Source organism: Podarcis tiliguerta, assembly GCF_965153285.1.
Source record: "Podarcis tiliguerta genome assembly, chromosome: 4".
Taxonomy (NCBI): Eukaryota; Metazoa; Chordata; class Lepidosauria; order Squamata; family Lacertidae; genus Podarcis; species Podarcis tiliguerta.
Window position 1 is genome coordinate 55316196 of NC_139537.1, and position 22495 is coordinate 55338690.

Below are 22495 nucleotides of genomic sequence, written 5' to 3' on the forward strand. Positions count from 1 at the left end.
CATAACCGTGAGTCCATAACTGACTGTGGAGGTCAATTCTGGATCCACACGTCCTTCCACAGTGGGGACGTAAGTTTCCGGGTGGGAGTTAATCATGGTGAGGGTTTTCAAAACCTACTATGAAGGTTTTGGGTTTTTTTTAAATTCAACAAAAAACGGCAGCCAATAAAAATGAGCACAAACTATGGTTAGCACTTGGTCAACTGGTTGTAAATTTAGATCCTGTACAGCGGATCCATCCTAGGAACAAAACTACTGAGCAGTCCTGAATTACCGAATAGGCAGATTAAGCACATGCTTAGTAAAGCATGGGCACAAAAAGAGAGAATTCTTTTTCTTTTTTTAAAAGATATTTAACAAAAAAAGCACTGAAGGAGTCATCCTGGGGGAAATCAGAATTTTGATACACTTCTTTACGCTCCGCTCCAGCTCTTCTGCCATTTTTCTTTTCTCTTTTTATTATTTCTCCCCACCTGAAGCAGAGGGCACCCTACTAATGTAGATCAAAATAATGTGAGAAAATCAGAGTCTGTCATTTGTTGCACATGACACACATGAACCTACATTTCAGTATACATGTAAGTCTTGTGTCATTTTGAAAAATAAAATTTTATTTTACAATTTAGCATTGTTTTTATTTTTAATCACATATATGTTCAGTGCTTAGGGCCTCAAAAGGTCTTGATCCAGTCCTGCTGCTGACTCATAATTCACATCGCAATGTCTTAGCATTATGTTCTGTCATGACCTACTTTTCTGGTAAAAAGCAAGTCTGAAGAGGCAGGGGGTTGGGAGTTGAGGAGGAAGAGGAGAAGTCCTTTGCATAGCCTGAGATCCTTTGGGATTCTGCATTCTCTTTCCGTATATCAATACAGAGAGAAAAGAACCATATGGGCCCAAGCAAATAACATGTTTTTGCAGAATGTTAATTGTTGAAATGATGGCTTCTACAATCTCACTTGCAATTTACTTAATAAGATGTTGACAAAAGTATATGTTATTTCTGTTTCCTGACAGATGAAAGCACACATTTTTCAAGTTGTTAGGAGGAAACTGATTTTTGTAAAAGCAAAAGGGTTGTTTTTTAGCAATTTGACAATTTGCAATTATTAAGTGATGGATGTTATTGCAAAAAAGAGAAGTGTGTATGCAAACTTCATCTATAGTCTAGGTTGCTTCAGAACTGTGGATATTTGAGAAAGTACTTTTTTTAAATGTTCAAATTCTGATAGAATTACTGTCTAAACATTAAATTCACTCCTTTAGGCATGTTATAGTCTCTACAAGACCAGTTTTGTAGCACAAACACGAAAGAGGCTTGTGGCATCTTCCAGGGATCAGAAACCTGCGGCCTTCCAGATGTTGCTGGACTGCAACTTCCATCACCATTGGCCATGGTGGCTGAGGCTGGTGTGAGTTCTAGTCCAACATCTGCCAAACAAATTTCATTAGGGCATAAGGTTTTGTGGATTAGAGTCCACTTCCTTCAGATGAGGTGCTGGTTGGGTTAAAGCTTACATGATGTAAAGTTTACATGGTAAAAGCAGCACAGCCACCATTTACAGCAGCAGCATTAATTGCTGACAACGCAGACATGTTAGGATTCCCAAATTACCGTATTTTTTGCTCTATAAGACGCACCAGACCACAAGACGCACCTAGTTTTTGGAGGAGAAAAACAAGAAAAAAAAATTCTGAATCTCAGAAGCCAGAACAACAAGAGGGATCGCTGCGCAGTGAAAGCAGCGATCCCTCTTGCTGTTCTGGCTTCTGGGATAGCTGCGTAGGCCTGCATTCACTCCATAAGATGCACACACATTTTCCCTTACTTTTTAGGAGGGAAAAAGTGAGTCTTATAGAGCAAAAAATACGGTAAATAACACCTGTAGCGAGGTGTGTGTGCATGCATGTTGTTGTAGTTGTTTTAAGAAAACCCCAACCGCTGTTACCATGATTCACTTCAGAGGTGACAGAACTTGTGGCACAGGAGACAAATGTGTCTTGATCACAGTAATCAACGAGTGAAGGAGAAACTTTGTGGGTTCTAAGGTCATGTAAAAACAGTTCAGGACATATCGCAGCTTGGATGATGAAGGGAGACCAAGTGATGCATAAGAACATAAGAGGCTGCTGGATCAGTCCTAAAGTCCATCTAGAACAGCACCCTGTTCTTACAGTGGCCAACCAGGTGCCTCTGGGGTAAGGTTACCAGACATCCCCATTTCCTGGGGACAGACCCTGGATTTACAAAACCCCGACAAAATCCATCTATTTAGTAGGAATTTGAAAAGTGTCCCCCGGATTCATTGAAAAAAATCTGGTAACCTTACTCTGGGGAGCCTGCAGGCAGGACAAGAGCACAGCAGCCCCCTCCTCCCTTGTGCTCCCCAGCCACTGGTATTCAGGGCTATACTGTCTCTAACAATGGAGGAAAAGCATCGACACGGAGAGCCTGTTATTCTGCAAATATGTCTAACTCCCTTCTGAAAACATCCAGGTGGGTGACCATTACTGCATTTTCTGGAAGCAAGTCCCCATAGTTTAATGACACATTATGTGTCTTTATCCTGGCTTTCGACAATTGAAGTGTGTTGGTTTTTTTTTTTTTTAATATTTTGATGATTTTAAGTTGTTTTACCAGGCAGAGGGCCTTCTCAGTAGTGACGCCCTCCCTCCCATCAGATGTCAAGGAAATAAACAACTATCTGACTTTTAGAAGACATCTGAAGGCAGCCCTGTATACGGAAGCTTTTTAAGGTTTAATGTTTTATCATGTTTTTAATATTCTGTTGGGAAGTGGCTGGGGAAACCTAGCCAGATGGGCAGGGCAGAAATAAATAATAATAATAATAATAATAATAATAATAATAATAATAATAATAAGTTGTTGTTGTTTTTATACTGTGTTTCAATACTATAACCCACCCTGGGACCTTAAGAGTGAAGGGTGGGGACTAAATACATGACGAATAACAACAATAACAACCTCAGTTGTACAAAGGAAACCCTGGCCACTTGGCCTGAACTGCATTCTGCTCTGAGACTGCCTGAGTCTCTGAGGTAGCTTTGGCAAGGCGTATTTAACACGCGGTAAGAAGGAAGAGAGAGGCTTGTTTTGAAGTCGCGGGTGGGACCTAAGCTTCCAGACTGGAAGTTGCTGCTGCTGCGAGGGGAGCAAAGCAGCTGCGAAGTGAGGGGGGCAAAGGCTTCCCGCGTTGACGAGCTTGCAGCAACCGGCCTGCGGCTGCAGGGGGCGGCAGAGAGCAAGGGCGGAGCGAGCGGCGGCCCCCTTCCCGGCCGCCCTCTGTGACGTCAAAGGGGGGTCTCCAGGCAACCGGACTCCAAACAGCGCGCCGGCGCTTGCTCCGGCCTTGGGCAGCGCGGAGGGCGACCGGCCGGGTTCGGGCAGCAACACCAGCCCGAGGCGGCGGGCGGGACCGGGGCAGCCATGGCGCTACCGCTCCTGCCCGGGAACTCCTTCAACAGGAATGTAAGTGGGGGGTCGGCTTGGTTCTCGCCCCCCCCCGCCCGGGAGCTCCCCAAGTTCATGTCTCCGGCGCCGCCCCCCGAAACGCGCATTACCTTCCTCCTCGCGGGAGCCGCGCCTCCACGTGCTCGCACGGATCTCCTCCCGAAATCCGGCTCATGAGGACCCGCCACGGATGAAACCCGAGACGTGATAACAACACCCCCCCTCCCGCTGCACTGGGCTCCCGCTGCATGGCAGAACCACTTTCCTTGTATTCCCTTTATGAAGATGGACCGGGAATGCCCGCGCCCCCCCCCCCAGCTCAAGTTTGGGGACTTGTCATTTTAGCAGATAATGTGGGGCTAGGGGTGGGTGGGGGCAGCACCAGGAGGTGAAAAGTGTTAAGAAGTGGGGTGGGGAGGAAGAGATATGAATCACTTATCCCCTTCTCCTTTCACCCTCCCTGTGTGATTTGTAACATCACTTTTACATACGACCTCTGTTGAGGTAGATCTCCGTAGTTCATCTCCTGCTATCTCTATGTGCTGCCTGCCTGTGGCTGTGCAGAGGCAGAGAGGTATTTCCTTAACCCTTGTATTCTTTATAACAAGTTGGGCTGCACATGCAACATGCATTTTCAGCACGTGGTTCACATCAAAGGAATTGTCATTTAAGGGCACTGGAAATTGTGGCTTGGTGAGGGATGAACTGCAGCTCCTGATATTCTTTGGTGGTGAGTCGTCTGCTTTAAATGCATGGCGTGTATGGGGCCTTTTGCAAGCTCGATCTTCAATATACCCCAAGCATTACTGGCCACTCACACCTCCATATTCAACACAAAGGTACATGCATCAAAGGAATACTTCAGCAGGGGAGGCAGGTGCATTAGGGTGAATGAGGCACTGCCCTACCAACCTCACCCTGCCCCCCCCTTTGTCTTCCTTTTTACTTAAACACTGCAGGCTCTCATTTCCTCTTCCTTAGTATCATTTTTTCCTCTGTAGAACGAACCAGGGAAAATGATGGGGGCAAAGCTATAATTTGTTGGCTCTGTCTGTTATTGGCTTTGGCTCCACCCACTGTTTGTCTCCCTGCCTTCTGCCCTGTCAGTCCCAATGGGTACCAGTTTCTATTGGATTAATGTAAGGATTTTTGTGTCTTGAAAGCAGCATCATTTGCATGGGCATAGAATCATAGAATTGTAGAGTTGGAAGGGATCCGGAGGGTCACCTAGTCCAACCTCCTGCAATGCTGGAATCTCAACTAAAACATCAATGACAGATGGCCATCCAACCTCTGCTTAAAAATCTCCAAGGAAGGAGAGTCCCATCACATTCCAAGGGCATCTGTTCCACTGTCAAACAGCTCTTACTATCAGAAAGTTCTTTCTGATGTTTAGTCAGAATCTCCTTTCTTGTAACTTTAAGCCTTTGGTTTGGGTCTTACCGCCTGAAGCAGGAGAAAACAAGCTTGCTCCATCTTCCACATGATTCCCTTAGATATTTGAAGATGGCTATTGTATCTACCACACTCTACCAGCTTCTCCATAATCATGGGGGACTGTGTCAAAAGCCTTACTGAAATCAAGTTACAGTACATCCACAGCATTCCCCTGATCCACCAAGCTTGTAACTTTATCAAAAAAGAAAAAGAAAAGAAAGAAAGAAATGAGATTCGTCTGGCATGACTTGTCTTTTTGAAGCCCAAGCTGGGTCTAAAAATGACAACATCCTGTTGATTTCAGTGAGCGCTGAAGTCAAAGTCATAGATATATCTGAGTGTGTTCCAAGAACATATTTATGAATCGATTTGTACTATTATTGGAAGAAGCATAAATCTGCAGGGACAATTTATCTGCAGGGATTATTTGTTAAATGACAGGTTCAGGAGTGAATCTTGCAAAATATGGGCTCAGCCACAATAAAATTATTTCTAGGGTAATCCAATACAGTAAGGGCTGGATTTAAGCCAGGTTTCTGCTTTGCTCTTTATTGAAGTGTATTCCATCACTTTGTTCCTGAAGTTCTTTGGAAGAAGTTTTAAAGGGAATGTTGCTTTTCCAGACTTTTTGTGAATACTGTAGTTTGTCTTGGTTATTAAAAATAGTTGGTTTACTCAGCAGAATGCAGAATGCATTGTAAGGAACTGTTAAGTGTTTACTTGTGTTTCCACAGGCACCTTGGTGATGGATTGTTAGCTAGGCAGCCACTTAACATTATTCCCTGCTGAATAGAAACTTCTTATATCTCCTGTTTAGGCCAGGTTTGGGGCACTTTTAGATCCTGCCCCTTTGTACAGTAGCAACAAACACCTCTGAATATCGTATGCCAAAGCCAGACAAAACAGGACTATTCTCTTTGTGTTTTGTTTGTGACTGCCCAGACTCAGAGACATCTGGCTAACTTCTTTCTGTTGGAAGCAAAAGAGGAGGCTAAGCCTTAAAATGACCCTGAAAAATGATTATTTATCAAATAATAATGTTTCTTCCCCCTGAGGAAGGTTACCATTTACCAAAATGTGTCAGAGCATTTTATTGTTTCCCAAGGGGTATTATTATTTGATAGAGATTTATTTTCCAGGACCATTTTGAAGCTTTGCCTCTTCTTTTGTTGCCTCATGTCACTGCTCCTTTAGTATCTGTTAGATACAGAATGGTCTTGGTTCAGATCCCACAAACCAATTCTGACATTTTTATAATAAACCAAAATTACTAGCAGTCTGTTAGACCAAAAGCTGATTTTGGCCAGTTTCATTGAGCATGAGAGCACTTATTCTTTTACAGTTCATTTTACAGCAGCCATTGACCTTGGTGGCCGCTTAGCGGCTGTTGGCCAGGTTGGCTGAGGCTGAGGGGAGATGGAGTCCAACAATGTATGGAAGAAAGACATATCTCTCCCCAATGAGCAATAATGCTGTATGACAACCCCATAGGTTTCTAATGAGAAGAGCACTAGCTTTGTTTTCATAAGATACAACTCTACACCACTTCAGCAACAAAGTGGTGTTAGATCTCATTTTAAGATTGCTACTTTCCTCAGCGGGTGGGTGTATTGCTTTTGTGAGTAGTGGGCACGCTGGTGTGATAGCATGATCAACTTGTGTCTCTGGATGTGCCGGTCTTTGTGCTGCTTGTTGCTAATCCAAATGTAACAGCCAGGATCAGCACTATTTAAAAATTCTGCCCCATGACCTTGCAAGCATGATCTACACATTAAATCATTTTGTTACTGGATGCTGCAGCTTGGTGTATGATGGTCATGCGTAAATAAAACAGCTTGTGCACACCCACTATCAGGATGGGGGTGATATGGTGGGGGTGAGATTCTCATCCTCCTCACCTGCTGTTACCAGTCAGTACTACCCATCTGTTACTACTTTCAAAAACTGAAGGCATAAGCTGCCCTTTACTTCCTGATATCATCAGTTCCTAGCCATCGGGGTAAGGTCAAGCGCCTGCTTAAGTCCCATTGTTTAAATGTGGCCCAGAGCTTTGTCAGGCTGGGCTGCCTGTGTGCAGTACTAGCCTTCTTATGGAAAAGCATTGTGATGGATGTGATAACTTTCAGAAAGCATGAAGCATTATGCTGTCACAAACTTGAACCCAAAATTGGTAACTGAATCTGAGGAAAATTCCCATGTTCCAGAAGGAGGTGCTATGGCGTTGTGCCATCAAAACCAACATGCTGTATATTTTGAGTGTTGTCTGTGCTGGCACGACAGCAAGACCAAGCTGAAAATAAAGCATGTTGGTTTTGATGGCACAATACACAAGCATCTCCTTATGGAGCATGGACACATGGCTCCTGCTCTTCTGCAATGCTCTTCTTTTCCTTTGTTTGTTATTCTGTCAGTATGTCTCCAAAAATATAAGTCCACAGCTCTTTTTGATTTAACCCAGGCTTAGGCAAACTCGGCCCTCCAGATGTTTTGGGACTACAACTCCCATCAACCCTAGCTAACAGGACCAGTGGTCAGGGATGATGGGAGTTGTAATCCCAATACATCTGGAAGGCTGGGTTTGCCTATACCTGATTTAACCCTTCTCCACCCTGAGCTGCCCAACAAGCCTAACCTGCATGTTCTGAAAAAAATAGCATTGATCATACTTCTCTGTAGTATTTAAGGTAATGTGTAGTTTGACTGCAGGTTGCCTCAAAGCCAAGTTTGGAGAGGCCCTTTGTCAATTTTAATAGTTCAGCTAAAGTCTGAAGGGAAAGTCTTAAGACTCCCTGCTGGAAACAGTGGTGGTGGTGGTGAAACTGACAAATAACTACTGTATGTTGTACTTTGAGGCTACATCCATCCATCCATCATTTTATTTGTATGCCGCCTTTCCATAGTTCAAACCATGCTCAAGGTGGCTTACAACATGAAAAAGATTACATAATTATAAACATAACCAAAGTAGTCAAACAATAAACGAAACATCAGAAAATACACAATCAAATTGAACAATTTCCACACAAATCGTAAGAAGCTTTAAAGTAAATATATGGAAAGTTAAGATCAGAAACAGCAATAACAACCCCCAAGGACTCCACCTAAACAATACCCGTGTCCAAGCAGCATCAGCTTTTGCAGCTGGAGTCAGTCAGGGCCCTGCTCTCCTAGGCTAGGTGGAAAAGACTGCAAGGCAAGAAGCAGGTCTTCCAGGGCTCACAGCCAAGATGGCTAGCCAGATTTAGCTCCGGTGCAAACCCCCCATTTGCAGTCATAAATAAGATGCCACTACTTTTTCCACTTGTGATTTAGTTTTTGATGTCATGCAGTTGTGCCCTACCCCATATACCTGATAATATGGAAGACTTTAAACTAATAATAGAGCTGAGTGCTTGTGTTTTGCCATCTTTGCTTTACTCAGAGCCATAGATTCCACAGCACTTCTGTTATTTCAGACCTATAAGCACAACAACACTCAGTGGTTCCATTTCCACAGTTTTTTTCCTAAAGAATTGGTAATCCAATTCATTTCATGGCATTCCATCTCAGTGCCGCAGAAATCAGTGGAATTGTTTGGCAGATATACCTAGAAAAACTACTTCCAAGATGAACTCATTCTGTGCATCACATCTGAGTCAAGAAAATGACCAAAAATTTGACATGGGCATTTAGACTGAAATTAAAATAGATTTAAAGCCCTTTAATTATTATTTTATCATGATTAACATTGCTTCATGGATTCTGAATTGTGTGATTCAGAATCCATAGGTTTCATTCTTGTAACTGCAATCTAAAAATGCCCTTTTGTGTTTTCTGAAAACATTATTTATTTCCTCTTGGTTGCAGCTAGGGAAAGAAAAGTTCCATAAATCTCAACACTGGAGTTACTGCAATAAGGTTTCTATGTTGGTGGGAGAAGACAAACCTGGAATAGGAGGCGAACCTTTGCCTGGACAAAAGCTGAAACCAAAGTACAGTGTGTTTCCTAGAGGGGTTGGATGTGATGCGCCTTCGTGGGTAGCATTTGATAAACAGGTACAGTGAGACAGATTTGTTGGTTCACATTATTTGTATGTTTCCAGTGGCATGTGTGTTCCTTCACCCCAGCATGCACAAGGGACATTTTAGGAAACAGGGGACCTTTATTTCAAATTATTTATTTGATAAAATTCATATACTACTTAGGGACGCGGGTGGCGCTGTGGGTAAAAGCCTCAGCGCCTAGGGCTTGCCGATCGAAAGGTCGGCGGTTCGAATCCCCGCGGCGGGGTGCGTTCCCGTTGCTCGGTCCCAGCGCCTGCCAAACTAGCAGTTCGAAAGCACCTCCGGGTGCAAGTAGATAAATAAGGACCGCTTACCAGCGGGAAGGTAAACAGCGTTTCCGTGTGCTGCGCTGGCTCGCCAGATGCAGCTTTGTCATGCTGGCCACGTGACCCGGAAGTGTCTCCGGACAGCGCTGGCCCTCGGCCTCTTGAGTGAGATGGGCGCACAACCCTAGAGTCTGTCAAGACTGGCCCGTACGGGCAGGGGTACCTTTACCTTTTTATATACTACTTAATTGCCTAAAACCTCTAAGCAGTTTACTCTCTTGAGCCGGGGATTCCAAAGAATCATAAAATTGTAGAACTGTAGAGTTGGAAGGTACCCTGAGGGTCATATGGTCCAACCTCCTGCTATGCAGGAATCATTTGTCCAACGTTAAGAGTCTTATGCTCTATTGACTGAGCTATCCCACCAAAGAGATGGGCTGCAGGTAGAGGGGTCTGGATTGCAATTTACCTGCCAGATCTTGTGCTGTAGGCTTCTAGCATCTTTGAATCACCAGAATGCCATTCCTGAAATTCATTTTGTCTCTGATACTGTGGCTTATTTTCAGAATTCAGAGGTTGCTTTTCATCTCATAATTGTCACCTTCAGAGAGAAGCATCGGTCTACGTAGAAAAACAGTTCCAGAGAGTATTTGCCATATTATTGGCTGCTGTTTTATGTTCATCCCTGGGCACTTGCCTAATTCCAAAGAGCCCTACACACCTCACCCCGCCTTGCAATATTTTACACAATGATTTATTCCAAGGAAAACAGAAAAATGAATGAATTCCAATTTTCCAAAAAGTTCTTTTTGTCCCATTTAATTCATTTCAGCTTCGAATTTACCCCTCCAGTTTGTAAAGAAATCAGAGGTTGAAGAGAAATAAGCATTTGCTATTTCAGATAAACTGATTATGTAAACATCGTGGCATAAATTTGCTGTAACACTGACCCTGTGCTTTGTGAATGTGAAGTGCAGCAGCTGCTGGGCCACCCCATCCTGTGTACTAATATTAAGACACCTCTAGTCTTGGAAACAGAGCGTAAATGAATAACTGCGCTGGGGTAGTGGAACAGTCAAGAGCCTCAACTATGAACCTCACTTTAGTGTGAATGAATTTAGTGGATTTAGGCAAGCCACAATCTCTCAGCCTCAGCCCATCATCTCCAGGATGAGGGCAATAATAGTGAAAGCCGTTCCTATAGCATTTTTGTGGGGATTACTTAATGACAATTACTGCATTGAGACATCATATTCATGGTTTGAAGGAGGATTGGGAATGACCTCTGTGCTCATCTGCTCCCTGTGGTTTGTGCAAGCGCTCTAGTCCAGGATTGCTAACCAGGATCCAACTGTAGTTTGCAATCCTGGCCTTGACGGCTCACTTAGACAACCATGATTTGCTGTTACATCCAAGCCAGGAAGGCTTCTGTTAAGCTATGCATACAAGGGGAGAAGGGAATGGGGAAAGGGAAATCACATGTGGAAAGTGCAAGACCTTGGGTTGAATGCATGAATACTTATTTCTTATCCTCCAAATAATAGAGATGAGAGGTTTTGAACACTGGAAAAAGTGTAATATGAGTGATAAATGTATTATTATTATTAATTTATTGAATTTATACAGTTATACTTATTAAATAGTGTTATTAATAACATGTTTTTTTAAAAACAAAAAAATGTTAAGTACTATAGGCATTGTGCTGTTATTCTTATGCCATCTAAAGGTACTTTCACTTCTGGGCTTGGTATTTCAGCATTGTAAATTTGTGGTTTATGAAGTAGTTATGCGTTAAAAGAATTGTATCTCTTTGTCCCTCTTTTGTAGACTTCCTGAAAATTTAAAATGGAGCTGAAGGAGAAGCGCGTGCTCATATTTCATTTTAATAATACATAAAATGGTGTGTTTAGTTTTTCCATTGTGTAATGCTTGCTACAAGGCTATAATGCTTGCAGCGTGATCTACAAGCCAGTTCAGCCAACGTGCTTTGGATTTAAATCAGATCCTATCCTGTGAAAACCAGTGAGGCACAATCAGCATAAATCCAAATACAATTACTTAACTGGGCTTGGGATTAGGACGTTAAATAGTTAAGTTGCATATGGGACAATTCATGCTTGAAAATGTTCCTCGTAAAATTTGTTCATCAAATTATACTGTCCAAGCAAGCCAAACATAATGCATTTTCCAGAGTGCCCCACAGGACTTGGCTAATTTCCATTCTCTCCCCCCGCCACCCATCATCTCTTCTTGATATACAACTTCTGTTAATTTTATTTAAAGAGAGAGAATAAACATTAACACAGAGACACTCCAAACACCAGGCAGCTGGTGATATTTTGTCACAAAAGTTACATGCGTACATGAAATAGGAATATTGCAGAAGTTCAGAGATCGGAATCGGAAGGTATAATCTGCAACATTCAGTTCTTTGCTAATTTGAAAATTCTTCTTGCCAAGGCTTATGGTTGTTCCCTTTTGATATTTGTAATGTTAGCCATATAATCAGTGTTTAATTATCTATGCACAGCCTATCTAATTAGGAGATTAAATCTGCTCATTAAGTGCAAATTCAGACGAGACTTTACTCTGCATTAATAGCTTCTCTCACCCCCCCCCCACAGCTGCTGTCACTCTATCTTGCTAGCAAGGCATACTTTGGCATTATTTGCACTAAGCCATGCTACAGGATTTCATCTTCCCTGCAACATGGATATGTTTATTCAGAAGTAAATACCTCTGTGTTTAAAGGGATTTACTCCCCAATAGGTGTCCATGCTTGGGGTCCCCTCTCTTAGGACTATATTAATAGATTTTCCAATGCACATTTTCAAAGCTGGAAAATAATCAGAGCTACACATCTCTGCAGCATCAGAGGAATCAGGCCTCACTGTGAAATTAACATCCCATAAACCTCCTGGGGAATTGCCAGCACTATATTTATGTATCTCTGGCTTTTAGAAAGTTACTTTCCTACATTTATTTTTCAAAGCACAAATAGGAAGATGTAATGTTGATCACTATCCTTAGAGAGAATCGTCTACTCTTCTGTACCCTGGTGCTCTCCTTTCTGGTCTGGATTCAGGTGTATATAGTAGATGCCAGTGGGGACTTTGAGGAGGGCTGCTTCTTGTGTGATATGCATGGTCCTTCTTGACAAATAAAAAAAAGAAAATTGCTGGAGGGTCTCTGCTTACAGCCCCCCTCCCAACTCATAACAGTATTATTGCTTGAAATATTGGGAAAGGACTAAGAATTCAGTAAACTTAATCAGAAAACAAACATCACTCTAGATTGCTGCTTTTCTTCTTGCTCACACCACTCCATTCTGGCTTTGTCCTTCTAACTGCCTTCTAACTAGCTGCAATTTGTGGGAGGGGCCTCACCCATTTGCTGTCTCACACAGAGCCCCTTTCCATTGTTCCCCCTAATGGCCCATCACCCAGGTGATCACTTCATCAGGAAGCTAGCCTGGATTACTTTGTAACACTTGTTGGCTCCAGAAAAGATCTGATTTAGGAAGGACCATTAATCATTTAACTGTAATAATAAATGCATTTTTCTTATAGCCTTCCCTTCCTCTCAAGAGAGCCCAGGGTGGCTTACAATAATAATAACATGGCACACTAAAACAGTATTAAAATCACAATTAAAACCACAGATCATCAATATGTACAATAGCAGATTATATAGGAAACATTTCTTAAGTTACAAAGGCTTGCAAGAACAACTAAGAGTTTAGCTGATGCCTGAACAGAACTAATGTGTGTTTGTGTGTGTGTACGGAGTGCATGTGTCAAAATAACATTATTTTGTAATTTCTATTTTGTAGCATTTCTGCACAACTTTCACATACTTGCCAATCTTTTTCACAATATGTGTTAGCTTGCAGACTGTTGTAATCCCACACATGTCTACTCAGAAGTAAGCTCCATTGAGTTCACTGGGACTTATGCCAGGTAATGTAAGAATGTGGCATTGAGTCTAGGGATAGGAGAATCTGTGGCTCGCCAGATACTGTTGGATTCCCAGCTGCCTCAGCCAGCCTCTGAACACTTGCGGGTTCCCCATCCCTCGTTTCAACTATTTTCTCAAGTGATATTCTCATGTCGTTTGTGAATGTTGTCAATGAGAGAAGCTGGGAAACAATACTCGATTCTACACTGTTACAGGGATGTTGCAGAAATTGTCCAGATTTGCATCCATACACAAATGTGGGGCTTCTGCCCTGCAACTACCCACCTCCCCAATCTCATATGCTCAATCATGGGGAATTAATGAGTGGTTTTTGGCTCCATAAAACATACACATTGTTGTTTAGTCGTTCAGTCGTGTCCGACTCTTCGTGACCCCATGGACCAGAGCACGCCAGGCACTCCTGTCTTCCACTGCCACCCGCAGTTTGGTCAGATTCATGTTTGTAGCTTCGAGAACACTGTCTAACCATCTCGTCCTCTGTCGTCCCCTTCTCCTTGTGCCCTCCATCTTTCCCAACATCAGGGTCTTTTCCAGGGAGTCTTCTCTTCTCATGAGGTGGCCAAAGTATTCACACAACATAATTAGTGTATGTTATGTTGATATTGTTGCTTCAAACAACGTCACTGACTATGGCAACACATCACCCATACTCAGCCAACTCTTTAATTATGCAAAGTTAACAAAAGAAACTGGTTTGTAACCCTCCTCTTTTTGGGTGATAAATATAAGGCCTGATTAAATGTGATTTCTTATGTAATGAAAGCCTGATGAAGATGAGTAAATGTAAGTATGATGATCAGTACAAGAACACAGCAGAATTCATTGCGGGGGGAAGGAATAAGGACCAGCAAAGCCCTGCTTTCACATACAGCATGGGAAAATAGAAGGGAAAAAATGAGTCTACACATTGGATGATGAGGTAGGGATTAGCACATCACTACACTCTAATCAATGCAAGTTTTACAAGTGTATTGGACTTCTCTAAGTAGAAAACAATTCAAATCACATGTGTGACAGGATGACTCACACTGCAGTCCTACACGCAGAATTTAATTGGACTCACTTCTGAGTAGACATATATAGGATTGCACTATCAGAGAAAGCTCAGATGTTGAAATCCAAATCTCTGTGCTTACATTTGCTCAATGCACTGCTTTGTTTAATTTACAGCTTCACATTACTTGTTTACAACCAGTGCTTGTTGATTTTAATTTGTGTTTTTTGTATAGGTATTGTCTTTTGATGCTTATTTTGATGAAGAAGTTCCTGACAAAAATCAAGAGCTGTACAGAATAAGACATTGTAAAATATATTTTTATCTGGAAGATGACACAATTCAGGTGGTTGAGCCCCAAGTGAAGAACAGTGGAATTCCACAAGGTATTTTTTAGTTACAAATGCTCTCCTTGAAGCTTCCCTCTTCATAAACTGTAATCTTTGCCTGTCTGATACAGTTTGTTCTTTACATAGTATTATCATTGATTACAAGCGGGAAACAGTTAAATGTTAAGAAGTTCAAGTATAGGTTCAGCTACAACACAAGTTCCAATGACTCAGGTTGAGGCCAGCTGTGAATCAGTAACCAGTTTGGTGTCGCCTAAACTTATTTGAATGAGATAGCATGGGCCACACATTCCATTCGCTTTTTTGGGAATCTTACCCCATCAGAACTGAGGCTCTTGATTGAAACTTTGCCAAAACCAGTGAGAGAGATTTATTTTTGTGTGTCTTTCCCAGTGGAGATATAAGGCTGCAATGTAGCGCTATGGTTCTGTCAGTGTAAGGATTTTCTATGAGTGATGGAACCTTCTCTTCCCTCCGTGTACCCCCCTCTACATTTGTTCCTGGGGTTTTCCCAACCCACCACAAAAGATTTTGGGGATGATGCAGTGGGAGGAGGGGTGAATTTTTGTCACACTAATGGGAATCCTTGTACTGGCTTCCACTAGTGTAGGGATTGAGATGAATATGGCCCCTTGTGGTATGGTTTGGCATCAACTCTAGGTGAGAGAGATGTCACCTTCAGCCTCTCTCTGTTTTCATAGGAAACATTTAGGCAAAAAATAAAACATAAGCATATGAAGTAAACTAGTTCAAACGGCAAAGTCAATGTGGGACAGAAATGTGTGTAACCTTGATCAGGACTAAACCACCGGGCAGAAAGAAAGCTTCAAATACTAGTTCAAAACACCTGAGGATGCAAGATTCTGGACTGAAGGTGAGAATGATCACCTTGAAAGATAAATTCAAATCTCTATTACCTTCCCAAAGACAGAATGCACACCATCGTGGTAACAAGAAAGCGTCTGTGTTCGGGGATTTGACTGAATGGATAAATTTTTGCATACGTATACTGTTTATTCTTGTTAACTGAACACCGACTGGCTAATGTTTTATGATATGGAAGGGTTATATCTGTCCCTTAGGGTTAACGTTAGTTTCTGGTGTAGTCCAGATCTCACAATCCAGAGCACAGCTCAGAAGGGGCTGGCCAAGTTCTCCAAGGTCAGCCAGTGGAACAGGAGAAAGACTCTGCCTGCTGGCGGGCTTCCCCAAGGCCAGCTGGACGGGAAAGGAAAGTGCAGTCAGGCACATAAGGCCTCGGTCACATCCTCCAGCTCCAATGAATCACTGATTGTCTCAAGGCATCGGATGTTCCCAAATACTTTAGAAACTTGGCACTGTGTATACTCATGGTCTGGTTATCCTAGCTGGAAGAGGGCGATAGGGCATAAAGGCTGTTGGGTGAACAGGAAACATGTTCTCAAAGAAATTGTTGTTCCACTCTTTAGGAACTACTACTCAGTGAATTTAGGTAGGGAATATAGCCGCCACTGACCTTGAGCTAGATGTTCTCGGCAAAATGTTCTGCAGTTTATTGTCAGGATGTATCTAAAGCCACAGATTGAAAACTGTGTTTGTGGTGTAGTGGGTTAAGAGTTTAGGGTTGTAACTTTTTGCCTAATTTGGCACTGAGAGCACTGAAAATTGCTGGAGGAGATACAGATGTAATGAAATAATTACTGGAAGAATTGTGAAAAGATGCAGACTTGATGTGTATAACAAGCAAGCAAACAAGCATTAAAAGTAAGGTTATCCCTAATGCTCAGATTTTGCTTATGGATGAAATTGTTTATGGAGCCCAGAGTTTTGTTCATCTGCTGCATATTATACACCAGCATTTTCCCTGTTTGACCTGCTGTCAGTACTGTATAGTAATCAGTCACGTCTCTATTGACATCAGGTTTCTGGGTCAAAACATTGCCCCTCTCCATCTTTACCTATTAGCACCAGTATATTTCCTTGCAGATTCAAGTGTATGCAATTTAATAGAGAAGAAATGCATGAGTTTTTTTTAAAAAAAAAATGTTTTAAGGGTTTATCCTTGTAAGAACCACCATTAAGAATTGGTTCCATTAAGGCTGTGATTTTATATTTACCTATTTAATATTTTGTACATTGTTTGTTGGACAGCCTACCATAATAAGTACTTTGCTTTGATTTACTAACTGGTTCATCACCCGTGTATATATAGTGGCAGCTGTAGGTTGCTCTAGAACTGCAGTCCTTTATTCATTCAGTTATTGTGAATGAATTCTTTTCTCATTCTTTTCTGATTTTTGTTGATTTTTCTGATGATGAGCATGATTGCTACTTTAGCCCATCCTGTGCAAGAGCACTGTTGAGGTATCTTGTGGGAGGAGTGGCTTGTTGATTTGACGCTTGGTAATGCTCCAGCATTTCTGTTTGCAGTACTGCTACCTGTTCTGTAACGGTCTTTCCGTTACCTTTTAATAAAGAGTTTTGCCAGTTACTGTATTCCTGTGATCCTGTGCAGCCACGGTCTATTTGGGCACTGCTGAATACAGTAGGACTTACTTATGCATACATATGCATAGGAATGGGCTGTAAAAACGGCTTGAAGAAGCATGAGTCAGACATAACAGACAAGGAGAGAGCCATCCGGTGCCAAGGGAGACATCCCCACATGTGTACTATTGCTTATTTGAGAACAGAGGTACAGTGGGATGGTAAGAAGACGGTATTGCTTACTAGACAGTTATTTTATAATCCATGGGACTTAGTTCCAAGTAAACATAGGGAAAGCTAGCCAGAACACCAGTGATTTTAATTGGTGTTTAGCTAAATTTGGAGGAAGAACATCTGCTTCAGAAATTTATAGGTTACACAAAGCACCACACTGCACTGTGTACCTTCTTAAAAGATTGTTCATCCAAAGGGAAAGTATTGATTTGCAGTCTTGCTGCAAGGACATCACAAAACAATTGGGTCTGAGTTGTGTTGAGTCCCCTTCTCTTCCCTGGAGCCAGAAGAGCCAGAATGATCCCCTTTGCTTATCCTGGCTCCTTTGTTGCAAAGCAGTTCTTGGAAAAATGTGATGCAGAGTCTAGAAGTGTAGAACAGCATTCTGCTACTAAATGTTAAAAATAGTTTAAAAGAATACTCAGAAAGTGCTTCCTTCATCCATTCCTTTTTAGCAGAAGGCGTTTTCTCCTTTCTTTGCTATGTGGCTGGCCACTTCAGGTTTTAATACCACTCGAATTCCCCTTCCAGATGATTGCAGACTCGTAACACCCTAACAGTGTTAAATGGAGTAGTAGGGATGGAACCATAGTGTACCCAGTCATAAGACAAGAATTACGATATCATGAAATTGATAGTTGAAAGACCTCACAGTCTGCAATCAGATGTATGCATTTCTCTGAGAAACTGCAGACAGATTTTAATCATGTTGATTGAGACACAGTAGAAAGATAGCATTTTGTACTAGATTAAGTTTTCTTGTTTTTATATTTTATGATCTCATGATACTTAGTCTGTCAGTTGTAAAGATCTTGTGATACCTTTGAATTTCAGATGTGAATTCAGGTGTGAATTCTACTGATATGGTGATATTCAGAACATAATTCATTGGCCTTGGGCAATAGTTTCTGATTTACACAAGGTAAAATGTAAAATGTTAATTGGTCCCCCGCCCCCCCCCCCCCGGTTCAGAGGGGGGAGTAAAGTTTGCAATAAATCTCACAGTCTCAGATGCAGAGCTCAGATACAGTCTGCAAGCTGTGAGTGGGAGAGGAGAGGGGTTTTTTTTTGCTGAAGTTTCTCCTGTTTTAATTGTGTATATCATGTGTACTGTTTAAATATGTTTTACTTATGGAGTTCTCTCAAAATAGAGGACAAAACTTTTTAGGAGTTCACAACTGAAAAGTGGTGTCTGATATCGCTGAAGCGAGTTTGGCAGGGCTATCTATCTGTTTTTCTGCTTTGAAATGCAGAGTTGCCTTGAACAACTAGCTCAGGCTGAGTTTTATTTTGGTGTGCGATAGGCAGAAGCAGGAGAGGGGGGTTGATTTCCCCTCAGGCTCACAAGCTGGAAGTTTGCTTGTTTTAGTCTGTGTTGCATCTAGGGAGGAGATGTGTAAGGCCTTCGACAGGGCATCAATCTCACTGGCTGGAATTGGGCCAGATTCAGCTACCAGAAGTTTCTGGACTGGCTAGTTCTAGGTAACAGCTCAAATGTTTTCATTTTAAGACCATGTTAAAGAGCTGGAGTCATCATCCACACTCGGCTCAGCAAGGAGCAGGTGCTACTCCCACTCCCAGAGGGGAGAATGATTGCCCTGAGGCGTGTTGCAGTTTGATTAGCTGGTGATGTTGTTGGTGGTTGACAATGTTTATTTAAAGCCTGTGCGAAGTAGATCTTGGGGTACCCAACAGGCGGGATAAGCTTGTACAAGCTGTGTTTTCTGGGCTTAAGCTGGATGCTTAGTGTTTCCCATTTCCTGAGGTGAATTGCAGAAGGAGCTGACTTGTGTTTTGCATAACTAGTTGGTCAATGGTTTTGCCTACATGGTGGTGTTTAGTGGCAGTGAGTTCCACGGATGCCGTGTAGATGGTAGCTGGTTTGCTCCAACAACAGTCTAGTAATGCTGGTTAGCCTGAAGTCAGTTTCCTGCAGAGTTGAAAGCAGGAGTGTTTCGTATCCCTCTGGAGCAGTATGGGATGCAAGTGTGCAAGCTGTTCAGTCAAGTTTGAGTACAGTGCCCATAGCTGTTAAATCTCCAGGAACATAGGGAGTGATGTCTGTTATTTACAGAGGGGGTTCTTGCTCTGTGCCAGTAGAGTGGACCCGGTATTCTGGGAGGAGAATTCCCAGAAGGGGAGCAATTTTCTCTGTGATCATTCTTCTTAGGCTAGTGAAGAAGCCAAGAGGTGTTCATCTCTTTTCCCAAAAGGCAGAGTCCATTTTCTCCCAAACCTGAAGGGAGGAGGGAAGTCAGAGAGAAAGAGATGGAAAGATGGTGTTCTGTGTATCACAAGTTTCTATGTATTGTTGTAGCCTGGAGGGGGCTGGAACATGTTTTTGTTATTTGTTGTTACAGTGGCACCTCAGGTTAAGAACTTAATTCATTCTGGAGGTCTGTTCTTAACCTGAAACTGTTCCTAACCTGAGGTAACACTTTAGCTAATGGGGCCTCCCGCTGCTGCTGCACTGCCGGCGCACGGTTTCTGTTCTCATCCTGAAGCAAAGTTCTTAACCCAAGGTACTATTTCTGGGTTAGCGGAGTCTGTAACCTGAAACGTCTGTAACATGAAGTGTCTGTAACCTGCGGTACCACTGTACTGTCTTAAGTGGTCATCCTCAAGACCCGAGGAGCTGAAGTGCTTTGGATATAATGACTGGTCCTGCTTGCCTGACTGGGAGTCAGTGTCTAGTATGGTGTTTCAGTTTGGCGATTCCTTGGTGTGGTGGACGTCCAGGAAGCAAACTGATTGCTGCTGGTGTGTAACCAAATCTTAGTTTTTCAGAGACATGCTGAATTGGTTACAATGTTGGGGTTTTGCAGTGCATGATGTGTAAGTACTCCTTACATGGTCATGGTCTCTATTGTTTCTGTAAAAATGAGAGGGGGTGTTGATATTCTCTCTCTCTCTCTGTGAGAATCATTTGTTCCAGAAACAGAAGAAGTTTCAAGAAGCAGCAGAAGGCTGAGATTGTTTTGTCTGTGCAAGGACAGTTTCTGTGGGAACTGTTCTTTGGGCAGGTGCAGTGTGACAGGAAATGCTGATAACAATGATTCTGTGTAACTTGTTGTGAGTCTCTTGCTTGCGCCTTGCGGTGAGAGAAGCAGAGAGAGAGTCTTGGACTTGTTGGACTCTAAGCATGCCTTGACCACGGCAGTGGTGAATGGCTGTATATATTTGCTACCAATACGCTTTTATGCCTGTCAAGTAAACCTTCTATACTTGACTGAATCTTTCTGGTGTCCATGGGTGTTTATTGCCTACTTCAACCCTGAGGACACTTCCAAGGAAGAAGCTGCATTGAGATGTAACGTATGGATACAGGCACACACAGGCAGTGAAAGTGATGCCGGACCCAGTCCTTCTAAATCATCCACCAGAGCTTGATGAATTGTTCCAACAATCACTAAGTCTAGCGTCCCAAAATCCTTTTTCCAAGCACATGTAAAAGAAACAAAAGAAGTGTGGAATTCACCAATAAATGCTATCAAATATCTTGTATAGCGTCTGCCCCATGACTAACTGTTCTAAGGCACTGTCATTTAGTGTCTCTAGAATATTTACCACTTTGTCCTGACTGGAACACACATGTACCCAATCTATGTGAGGGTAATTGAAGTCACCTGTTACTGCAGCATTTCCTCTTTCGGATGCCTCCCTGATTTCATTCTCCATCTCAATATCACTCTGAGCATTTTGGTCAAGGGGTGATAGCACACCACCAGTAGTAAATTAATCTTGGGGGGCTGCATCACCAACCACAGTGATTTTATGGAGGAGTCTTCCCCTTTGGGGATTTTTAGCTTGTTGGACTCTATATTGTCTTTTGATGTACAGAACAACACTTATTGCCTGTATGTCCTCTTCCTGTAGAGTTTGTATCCACAGACAAGATGTCCCACCATTCTCTTCATTCCACCACTATATAAAAACTGTATTCTAAGACCAAGCATTCCAGTTCATCCATCTTGGCTTGGAGGCTTCTAGCATTAGCATATATACACTTACATATAGTATATCTCTCCAAATGTCTTCGGTGCTTGCTTTTTAGGCTATTGAGCTTTGGCTTCTCTGAATTGCTAACACATGCCCTGTGATCTGAATGCCTAGTTCTATCCCTCCGCCATTTAAACTATCATAAAGTTTTCCATCTTCATCCTTCATTCTAAACCACACCCTCCTCAGCTCCTGTTGGCTTTCCCCCTGCAAGCAGTTTAAAAGTTGCTCTGCTACCTTTGTGATTATTCATTGTGTTCTGCATATTTTCTCATTATTCCGAAACCTTTGTTCTCTGTTATGTACTGAAGTTCTCACCCTGGGCCAGCAGGGGAATACTGTAGATAGTTATGCAAATGAAGGATTGAAAGTGACGTTCAGTGATTGGATAGTTTGTATGCAAATGAAGGATCGAAAAGTGACATTCAGTGATTGGATAGTTTTAGAAACTTGCAGCAGTTATGCTGTTCTGGAGCTCTATATAAGCAGGCTGACTGAGCTCCTCAGTTCAGTTCTGTTCCAGCTTACAAATAAAGAGCTGCTTTGGAAGAATCGCTGTGTCATCTGATATGTTCGCCCACAACTTAACAGTCTCCTTGGCAAAAACCTGGAAAGCTTTGTTTTGATATTATTATCAATTTTAAGTGTTGGAGGTTTATAGGAAAACTTAATGGATAGTTCTCCCTGACAAGCGAGAGGGCCTTTTCAGTTAAGCTCCTCATCTATAGAATGCTCTTCCCAGCGAAGTCCACCCAGCACCTTGGCTGACATATTTTTGGTGCCAAATTAAAAAAATCACATTTTCCCCTGTGGTTTTTGATGGACTGTGATAATGATGTCATTATCACAGTATGCTGTAAAAGCTTCCAGTGGCTTTTATAGAGTGGGATTGCTTTGTATAATTTTTCTGAATTGGCATGTGTTTTTGTATGAATGTGTCAATAGTACTGTAATGTGTTTATGTTTTTGGTTTTTAAATATGCTGTATGTTGCTGGAGTCCAAATAAATAAATAAATGCTCCTAAATACTCTTAAAAAATTATAACGTTCATAATCATTATGATGACTTATTCCCCATGTTGACTCTCTTCTCTGTCACTGGCCTGAATCTCCTCCCCACTCACTGCAGTGCTAATGTTTCAGACATAGGGCCACTTTTTCAGGGCTTGCAGTTATTCAAATATCAAGCTGTAAAACCACTTCTAGTTGCATGTGGATGGTTGCGTTTTAACTATGTGTGTATTCAGTTATTGGA

General features: G+C 42.2%; 1 protein-coding gene across 1 annotated transcript in view; it reads left to right on the forward strand.

The window, feature by feature from the left end:
* Positions 1-3267: 3267 nt before the first annotated feature.
* The window catches only part of EFHC2 (EF-hand domain containing 2), a 52712-nt gene continuing 33484 nt past the window's right edge, over positions 3268-22495 (forward strand). Inside the window, exons 1-3 of the mRNA XM_083437321.1 lie at positions 3268-3490; positions 8756-8944; positions 14427-14577. Of these exons, the coding sequence (XP_083293447.1) occupies positions 3449-3490; positions 8756-8944; positions 14427-14577 (382 nt within the window). The 5' untranslated portion in view covers positions 3268-3448. The remainder of the gene's footprint in view (positions 3491-8755; positions 8945-14426; positions 14578-22495) is intronic.